The sequence below is a fragment of the Trematomus bernacchii genome, unplaced genomic scaffold (genome assembly GCF_902827165.1).
Source record: "Trematomus bernacchii unplaced genomic scaffold, fTreBer1.1, whole genome shotgun sequence".
NCBI classification, from domain to species: Eukaryota; Metazoa; Chordata; class Actinopteri; order Perciformes; family Nototheniidae; genus Trematomus; species Trematomus bernacchii.
Genome location: NW_022987899.1, coordinates 4,408,554 through 4,418,462, shown reverse-complemented (window position 1 = coordinate 4,418,462; position 9,909 = coordinate 4,408,554). Strand labels below are relative to the sequence as shown.

General features: G+C 39.4%; 1 protein-coding gene and 1 long non-coding RNA gene across 2 annotated transcripts; both read left to right on the top strand.

The window, feature by feature from the left end:
• The first annotated feature begins 532 nt into the window (after positions 1-532).
• On the top strand, positions 533-3,413 carry LOC117469973 (arachidonate 12-lipoxygenase, 12R-type-like). The gene is made up of 4 exons (XM_034114470.1): positions 533-579; positions 2,710-2,882; positions 3,035-3,178; positions 3,303-3,413. The coding sequence occupies exons 2-4, from the start codon at positions 2,730-2,732 to the stop codon at positions 3,411-3,413; spliced, it is 408 nt and encodes a 135-aa protein (XP_033970361.1). The 5' UTR covers positions 533-579; positions 2,710-2,729.
• Positions 3,414-4,521: 1,108 nt separating this feature from the next.
• On the top strand, positions 4,522-5,062 carry LOC117470063. Its single transcript, XR_004554648.1, has 3 exons — positions 4,522-4,629; positions 4,745-4,866; positions 4,993-5,062. It is a non-coding gene; the product is annotated as an uncharacterized LOC117470063 (long non-coding RNA).
• Positions 5,063-9,909: the final 4,847 nt, after the last annotated feature.

The window sequence follows — 9,909 nt, the reverse complement described above, 5'->3', positions numbered from 1 at the left end:
ATATTTTTAAGCCTTAATTTCTCCTTTCCCCCCCCCCCCTCTAACATCACCAGAAGTCATAATTTAAGGGGTCATTTCTCGAAAAAATGTGCCCCCTGACCCCCCACATTGGTTGTCTTCTATATGTCAACAGCCCCACCAAAAAAAAAGTCCACCAGCCGCCACTGGTGCAATGGTGTACTCGGTATCCACATCCAGTAATAAATCGTAAGGCACAATGGTACACAGTATCCAAGCTCTTTAGGCACTGGTCGGAGGCATTTATGTATAGCAAATCACCATAATCTAATACAGGTAAAAACGTTGCAGATATCAAATGTTACCTTGTCTGAAAAGAGAAACAGGATTTATTTCTGTAAAAGAAACCTAATTTAATTTTTTTGCTTTGAAACAACATTTTCGGTGTGTAACTTGAAAGACAAGTTCTGTTCAATAAGAAATCTCAGATATTTGTAAGTAGTGGGCGTGGGCAGTGTGCTATATACAAAAGTTGTGTCTCTGTATCACACCACTCACCCTGTGAAGTGCAGCCAGGTGGCCAGCACGAGCAGCGTGATCCAACTGACTGGAGACGACAAGGTGTGGGTGAATCTGTGGGGGCCGGGCAGAAACTATATCTTTGCAACTGAAGAACTGACGAAACTATTTTTGTTGGGTTTCGTTTGGGTTAATCGAACCATTAATAAAGTCTGGTCAGTGCAACTTCAGTCATATACCAGTGGATGAAGTGTGTAACATGAATGTTACCTTGTGCTTTCAATAAAAAATATCAATGCTTTACTAAATGTGGTTTTCATTTCATATCAATTAGAATATGATAATTTACTCAAGTTTGGTTAAGCTTATTTGAGGTTGTTGTAGGCTACTTGTGTATTTCCATTTTATGCAACATTAAACTAGTACACCACTATGGCAGATATTGTTCTTATTAACTCCATTACAGTTGTCTGACATCATGACGTACATTGCAGGTTCAGATTATTAATAAAAAATATAAATCAACATATATCCGAGGATGTATACCCAGCAGTTTTTTTACTTTAACAACTAATACATTTAAGTTATAAACACATTAATCAACAATAGTTATAGATTTATTGCAACCAGAATTATGGAGATAATTTAGTGTTTTTGTTTGTTTGATTTGCACATTTGTACACAAGCTACCTCTCTTAGTATCTCGACAGCTTTCCACTTTCCAGAACAATAGTGCAAATATTTGATTTGATGATTTTGATTACTCTGCAAGAGTATACTGTACGTAGTTCTTTGTTACATCCAGATTTCATGTAAATAATGTTCTATATCGTAACGTATAATCTTAATCTTAATATTGTACTTAAAAAAAAAATGTGTTTATCTTCTTTAACTCTTTCTGTATCTGATTGTTAGTCCCAATTCCAAACCTCCCTCTACACCCTACCTATACACAGTTTTAATTTTGTTATTTTGCTGCTATGACGCTGGCTTTAACAGCCACTCCAATGACCAACAAACAAAACAAAAAAAAGGACCACAGGATTACATCTTATTCTTTTAAACTAACAGGGAAACGAGGGAGACGTAGCAAACATTACCTATCTATGCAGAATGTGTTGGATGTCAGCCGTCTGACTGTTTACTGCTGAACTACTGTACAGTAACACAAACCACTACACTGAGTCTGAGAATATAATTTAAAACAGGGAATATTGCAATATATTTACATATACTGGGAGATTACTTGTGCATGATACGCCAACGTTTTGTTAGCACTCAGTTAGCATAGCATTAGCTTTCTTACCTCTCTCCGGATGCCTCTACAGTTGTCATTAAACCTGTAGATCTGAAGGTGCTGAATCCCCCATTTGTAACCTTCACTTGGGCCTCCGAATAATTAATATTTTTAAATACATTTAATTGGCAGACAGGTGTAGACATAACTCCAAACACCAGAGAGGACTGACATCAGTAACAGTGATAAGTCCGCTCTTATCACTGTTACATTTAATATGAAAAATATACATTGTTCATATGGGAAGATTAACAATAATATGTGATGCCTTTTAGTCTACAAGTCTACTCTTTTTCTTATTGCACTGCACCTTTGCGGCTGTGACACCTGTAAATGTCCCAGTTGCGGGACAAATAAAGGATTTCTGATTCTGTTGGAACATCATTAAATTAATAGTACGTGATTAATGTACAATTACAGTATGTGCTTGCTGTTGTTATTCCAAAGGGAACATTCCCATGGCTAAATGCCATAAAAAACAGCCTCCGGGCTGAATGAATCGGTTCCAGACGTTCCGATAGCATGACCTACATTCTCGTTGAAGCATTGAAGACACAAAAAAAAAATTCTGGTTTAAAAAGACAACAATGTCAGGTATTTTCTTTTTATCCCATTAACCAGTTGTCACTGTAACTCACCCCATCTATGTCATGGTTTCATAACAACAGATAGATATTCAGTAGATGTTTTTCCTGTTCTGTAAAATGTTTTGTTTTCTACAAAGTATTTCAGCAAAAGTTAAAATTATTTAAATACCTGACCAACATTCTTGCTTTACAGTCAATGACAATGATGATTATGTTGAACCTGAAACACCCAACAACATTTTAGATAAATGATATTATATTATTTATTAAATGTACCAATTGTTATTCGTTTTAAACCAAATATATAATTATTTTATATTTTGTATATATCAATTGCTATTCTTCCAGAGTATGTTGCAGACCACTGGATGGAAGATGACTGTTATGGATATCAGTTCCTGAATGAACTCAACCCCGGTGTTATAAAGCGCTGCTCAGAGCTTCCCACAAACTTCCCGGTCACAGAGGAAATGGAGAAGCCGTTCCTGGAAGAGGGAAGCTCTCTGCAGAAGGAAATGGAGGTATGAGTGAAGATTAACTTTAAATGGATGGTAATCTTTGTTTCAGAATCACGATTTGTCCATTTACCATCCCTCTGTCATACTTCCTTGACTTATTACAATTCTGCAATACCTCTCGATGTCTTAAACACTTCTTTCTGATGTCTTTCCAGAAAGGCAACATGTTCCTTTATGACCAGAAGAAGATGGATGGAATTCCCCCTGCAGCCTATAATGGTGAACCTCTGCACGTGACTGCTGGTCTCTGTTTGCTCAACGTGAACCCAGAAAACAAACTGATGCCAATTGCAATACAGGTACTGTAAAATCAATTTAAAAGCCAGCATGTAATGTTATGGGTCTTTACCATGGTCAGTCTATGGAAAACCGTCTTTGAGGTATCGTAAAGGGAGGGTTAATCCATTTCTTATCAATTTCCAGTTGAATCAACAACCATCTGAGAAGAACCCCATCTTCCTGCCCAGTGATCCAGAAACGGACTGGCTGCTAGCCAAGATGTTCATTAAAAATGCAGATTGCATGGATCACTAAACAGTCCATCACCTCATGAGAACTCACTGTCTGGCAGAGGTTTTCGCTCTTGCAGCTCTCCGCAGCTTCCCTGTGATTCACCCAATTTACAAGGTATAAGTACTCCACACAACAGAGGTAGTGCAGGTTTTTTGTATTCCCTTGTTCTGAAATAATGCTTATAATTGGTATTGATTGATTTTCAGGTATATTATGTCTATAATAGAGATGGTTGAAAGAAAAGCTGAGACAGGACATTTGTAAAATAAAAAGAGGAATGCTTGCAAACAAGTTTCCTTGATTAAACCCCATTACTTTGGAAGGTTGAATGCAAAGTATGTGACTATGCTGAGATTAACGTAACACAACATGTGAATTCCAAAGGAAACTACAGTACTCTAAGAAAGGCCCTTTTGAAACGCTTGCCAGATGCCAGAAGTGCAAACAGGTTGTGGCTGGGGTGAGAGGTATCCGTGAAGATGTTGCACACATCTAAAACACATCTTTTGAAGCATGAAACACAACTTTCATGTGTGTATTACATGTGTGTCTCACTGTTTTTGTATCTTTGATTGTACTTGAAGATCGTTTTGTTATTTGTCATTCACTGTTTTTTTGGTTACTTACTTTTCATAGATCATCTGTGGATATGGTTTTATGAACCATTATTTTTGCATGTATTGAAGATGTCAAACTTTTAATACAAACATTGTAATTGATTTCAGTTGTGTTTGCTTATAGGTTCCTTCAGTTACACTGATGATGTTCTGCCTGTTGTCTGCTGAATCAAGCATCTTACTTGGACTTTTATATTTGTTTCCTATGTCTGTTCAGCTGCTGTTTCCCCACTTCCGGCACACTCTTCACATAAACATTAGAGCCCGCCTACATTAGGACCTGATGGGGCTCTCACTAATGTAAGGCTTTTTAAAATTGATATATTTATTACAATTATAAATCAAATCAAATGCATAATACACCTTGCAGCTTAGATTAGGCCGTTTTGGATGGTTTCTAATTTGATGTCAATAAACGTGTCTGATGGTATATGTGTATTTTTGATTTGTTAGAGTTCACTTGGATTTGATGGAGTAATTGAGCTCATGAGAAGGGATCTCTCTGAAATGACCTACAGCTCTCTCTGTCTGCCGGAAAACATCGCTGCACGAGGACTGGAGTCTATCCCCAACTTTTACTACAGAGATGATGGCCTGAAGCTGTGGAACATCATCCAAAGGTTTTACCTATTCATAAATATTGTGACTGTCCACAGTGATTCATTGTACAAACACCATTAGAGACTTTCTCAGGCACTCATATTATTAAAACTACAACTGTTTTGTGTATACCAGCTTTGTGAAGGCAGTAGTGGAGCACTAGTATCCCTCAGACTGTGAGGTGCATAGAGACACTGAGCTGCAGGACTGGATCAGTGAGGTCTTCACACATGGCTTCTTAGGAAACAAAGCATCAGGTATTTTTCCCATATTCTGAAGTCATTTGTAAATATAAGACATATTATAATAGTATATTTGAATGCACATAGTGATTGACAATATAAACCCATTATGTGGTTATGAACATATTGTGCTGCCAACAGGGTTTCCAGCAGCCTTTCATACTGTCGAGGAAGTGGTCAAGTTCACAACCATGGTGGTCTTCACAACGACCGTTCAACATGCTGCCGTAAACAGTGGGCAGGTAAAGAGTTGGGGCATTAGAAAATGTACAGATGTAGCACTCCAGATAGGACTCCAGCTTACAGCTTCCTGCCTAAGACCTGCCTAAGACCAACGTCTGGGAATGTTAAGCCCTCCCACTATTTTCCAAGAGGGCATTGCCAGATTTTCAATTTCAGGATTTAACCAGGAGATGGCGCTTCATTCACAAATACAGAAAGACAACTTTTCATGGACTTTCAGTTGTGTTTTGAAGAGCATTTGAACACATCAATATTTTAGATCAAATAAAGTATATCTAATCTTGTAATTCAATAATATATAGTCTTTATATATTAAATAATCATAATAATAATGTAAATGTTTACATTACACTTCTTTATTTGTTATGCTCATACTTTTACCTTTACAATCGTTTGCTTTAATATGCAGTATATTTTTTGTTTGCTTCCTCCTGCTCCCTTTCGGACACATACTGTATGATTTATTATTATTATGAATATGAAGATATTATTAAGATAAGATAAGATAAGATGTTACTTTATCGATTGAACATTTTAGTTTAGAATGTGCTGTCCCACGGTAATTCAGAAGGCTCACAGGTCACATTCCGACCATTATTTAAAACAATAAGTGCTTTCACACTGTCTACAGTTTGATTTGTATAGAGGGAGCTGTGGCTGAATGGCCGGCGATTAGGTGTGGCACATTTATCATTAGGTGATCAGAGCTGCCTGCCTGCCGGCAGATTTCATTTAAAAAACAGGTCTGATTTTAAGACTATTTCTGCGCTCATAAAGAATGATAAGAATAAGAATAATGCGTATTGAACTGGTTTCATTAATTAGTGAGTTTATTTAAGGTAATTAGGTAGAAGCCCTTTTTTATCAGTAACGAATTTAGCAGTTGAACATAAAAGTCAACTAACTGAGTGTCACTTGCAATGACAGTGTTGTGTTTTTATTTTATGAGCCTTTTACATTAAAAATGGTTGTTGAATATATAAATATTATTATGAATATGGATAAATACTAGGCTATTTATTATAAACGTTAGTCCTTAACAACTATCACTGTGTATATCACCATTCTAAATAAATAAGTAATTAGATACCTACCATTACTGCGCTCAAGATAAAAGACCTTTGAAATGTCATATATGAGCTATCGTCCCGCTGTTTTTAGATAAGAATGAACTATTAACAATAGTATTGTAGTGCAGAGAGATAGGAGTCGGAGGCGGTGCATCGAAGGTGCAAAAGGTAACTTTATTGAGCAGCAGAAAAGCACATGTTGCTAGCTTACAGTCCGGGAAGCATACACGTCTCAAATATCCATACAAAAATATTTTGTTATTTTATTTTATTTTAAATAAAATGAAGGACATTATTGAAGTATTCGATGTTCTCGCGCCCAGGAGAGGAGCTTAGAATGAAGAGACTAATGGAGTCTCCGAAAAGGTTCAAATTGGTTGAGTTTAATTAAGTAACGTGGTTAAAGAACAAGCATGGGTAAGGAGAGACAAAGCCGGTGATGTCTTCAGGGTAGGCTGCAGCGAAGAAAAGAGAGCGAGCTGTCCTCTGTCATCCGTTTTTATCCACGTCTCGTTGTCTACCGCTGTGCAGATAGTGGGCCATCCTCCTCGGTCTTCGATGTTCGACATCGCGTAAAACAGAGGACTTCAACATTCTGTATTCCCTGCCTACTTCCTCAAGCCTTTTCTCCTCCTTATCTCTTTCATGACTTTCTATTTAATACCTTATAAACAGCTGTAATCGTTAGTTTAAAACATTGTTCGCGGCATGCTGACCGGATATGAAGGATTTTCAGAATAAAAGCTTGGCATTGAGACTTTGAGAACTTCCGGGTTTTTTCACAATAAAACAGCTTTTAAAACTGACGATATATTTTAGACTAATTATGCTATTAAACATTGATTTTAATTTCTAACAATCCCTCCTTTCACACCTTTTAAGGTGTGAACACAATACTGAAATTAATGAGTTCTTCATCTGTAAACATTGATTTTAAATTTCTAACAATCCCTCCTTTCACACCTTTTAAGGTGTGAACACAATACTGAAATTAATGAGTTCTTCATCTGAACTTTGCATAGTACATAACTCATATCAAAAACATACAATCAGAATGGAATGGTTTAAATAACCGTCATTAAAATACAAAAAATACAACAAATAAAAAAAATATTTTGGCTGGTCTTCAATCATAAAAGTTTTCTTTGTGCATAACTTCTAGTGTTAACATTCAATATCATGAATAGCACCACTTAGCTTGGTATCAGAACATTTCTTACTCCCTCTTTTCACAGAAATCCTTCTCATACTACATTCAGTGTTAAGGCACTTGTTTTTACAAAGTATAAAAGAAACAAACTTTTTTTTTAGAATAGTAAAAAGTAAATAAAAAATACACCATCTTGGAATAGTATAAAGTAATAAAGAATACACCATCTTGGAATAGTATAGTAAATTGCATTGATTCCCTTCATATTAGCATTGTAGCTGGTTCTTCCTTCAAATGATTTTATCATTTGAAGTATCACATCATTTGGACATTCTTTGAACAATCTCATCATTTATCATCCATATCATTTAACATCATTTACACACTGTTATCATTTTCATCAATATCTGTATATGGGTTGGGTCTTCTTGTTCTGCTAGCAATTGAAACTGTTCCCTTATGAGAAATGTACCCTCCCCCCTTTCATACTTTTTAAAGTACGGACTAATTACCTCCAGCATGTTCCCCTAACAGTGGGACTCTGTGTATTTCAGACCTCCAGGGCGGAGACCGTGAAAATCACCCTCCCTCTGCCCGCTCACAGACCCCCAAAGTACGGACTAATTACCTCCAGCATGTTCCCCTAACAGTGGGACTCTGTGTATTTCAGACCTACAGGGCGGAGACTGTGAAAATCACCTCCCTCTGCCCGCTCACAGACCCCCAAAGTACGGACTAATTACCTCCAGCATGTTCCCCTAACAGTGGGACTCTGTGTATTTCAGACCTCCAGGGCGGAGACCGTGAAAATCACCTCCCTCTGCCCGCTCACAGACCCCCAAAGTACGGACTAATTACCTCCAGCATGTTCCCCTAACAGTGGGACTCTGTGTATTTCAGACCTCCAGGGCGGAGACCGTGAAAATCACCTCCCTCTGCCCGCTCACAGACCCCCAAAGTACGGACTAATTACCTCCAGCATGTTCCCCTAACAGTGGGACTCTGTGTATTTCAGACCTCCAGGGCGGAGACCGTGAAAATCACCTCCCTCTGCCCGCTCACAGACCCCCAAAGTACGGACTAATTACCTCCAGCATGTTCCCCTAACAGTGGGACTCTGTGTATTTCAGACCTCCAGGGCGGAGACCGTGAAAATCACCTCCCTCTGCCCGCTCACAGAGCCCCCAAGGACGGACTAGAGACCTCCAGCAGCAGTCCCCAACAGTGGGACTCTGCACCTCCAGGAGAGACCAGGGGGAAATCACCTCTCTCTGCCCGCTCACAGAGCCCCCAAGGACGGACTAGGGACCTCCAGCAGCAGTCCCCAACAGTGGGACTCTGCACCTCCAGGAGAGACCAGGGGGAAATCACCTCTCTCTGCCCGCTCACAGAGCCCCGAAGGACGGACTCATGACCACCAGCATGTCCCCATAACAGTGGCACCTCCATAACCTTGCACTCACTTCACTTGTCTCACACACACCCAGGGGGGTGAAAGAGGACACATTGGAGCACACATTGACCCAGCAGTAAGTGCTTGAAACGTGGGTAAAGGTGTGTTAAACTGTGGGGTAACATGTTTCAAATAACAGCACGGTGCTGCTTGTTGGCAGGCTGACTCAGTTCACTTGTCTCACACACACCCAGGGGGGGAAAGATAACACTTGTACCCAGGAATAAGTGTTTGAAAGGCGGGGAAAAGTTGTTTAAAATAGGCTGATATCTCCAGGGCGCATCACCAAAAATGTACAAGCCAGGGAAGATGCCTGAATCCCGGATACTTTAGGTCTGTCACTTAGGGTGACCGCACCACTCCGACGCTCCCGAGAGTGGACGTCCATTGTTTGTAAGGCACCTAAGAGGGATAAGGGAATGCTCTGGTTTTTGGACAAAATTAACATGGGATCACTCCTGTCACCGGACGTACTTCGTCTCACTGGAATAGTAACGGTCATAGTGAATATAAAATCGTCCCCATGTATCCGGCCAATGACGGGAGAGTTTTGAAAGAGACAAAACACTGTTCCATACATTTAAAAACACTTAAACAATTAAACAATGTTTACCTGCCAACAAGCAGCAGTGTGCTGTCATTTCAAACATGTTACCCCACTGTTTAACACAGTTTTACCTGTGTTTTGAAGACTCTTTCCTGGGTCAATGTGTCCTCTTTCTCCCCCCCTGGGTGTGTGTGAGACAAGTCAAGTGAGTCAGCCTGCCAACCAGCAGCAGTGTGCTGTCATTTCAAACATGTTACCCCACTGTTTAACACAGTTTTACCTGTGTTTTGAAGACTCTTTCCTGGGTCAATGTGTCCTCTTTCTCCCCCCCTGGGTGTGTGTGAGACAAGTCAAGTGAGTCAGGCTGCCAACAAGCAGCAGTGTGCTGTCATTTCAAACATGTTACCCCACTGTTTAACACAGTTTTACCTGTGTTTTGAAGACTCTTTCCTGGGTCAATGTGTCCTCTTTCTCCCCCCCTGGGTGTGTGTGAGACAAGTCAAGTGAGTCAGGCTGCCAACAAGCAGCAGTGTGCTGTCATTTCAAACATGTTACCCCACTGTTTAACACAGTTTTACCTGTGTTTTGAAGACTC

Bases quoted from the DNA above. Each gene is read 5' to 3' on its own strand.
- LOC117469973 (XM_034114470.1), top strand. From the start codon at position 2,730: ATGGAAGATGACTGTTATGGATATCAGTTCCTGAATGAACTCAACCCC. The intron at 2,883-3,034 runs GTATGAGTGAAG...ATGTCTTTCCAG, and splicing joins CTCTGCAGAAGGAAATGGAG to AAAGGCAACATGTTCCTTTA. The intron at 3,179-3,302 runs GTACTGTAAAAT...ATCAATTTCCAG, and splicing joins TGATGCCAATTGCAATACAG to TTGAATCAACAACCATCTGA.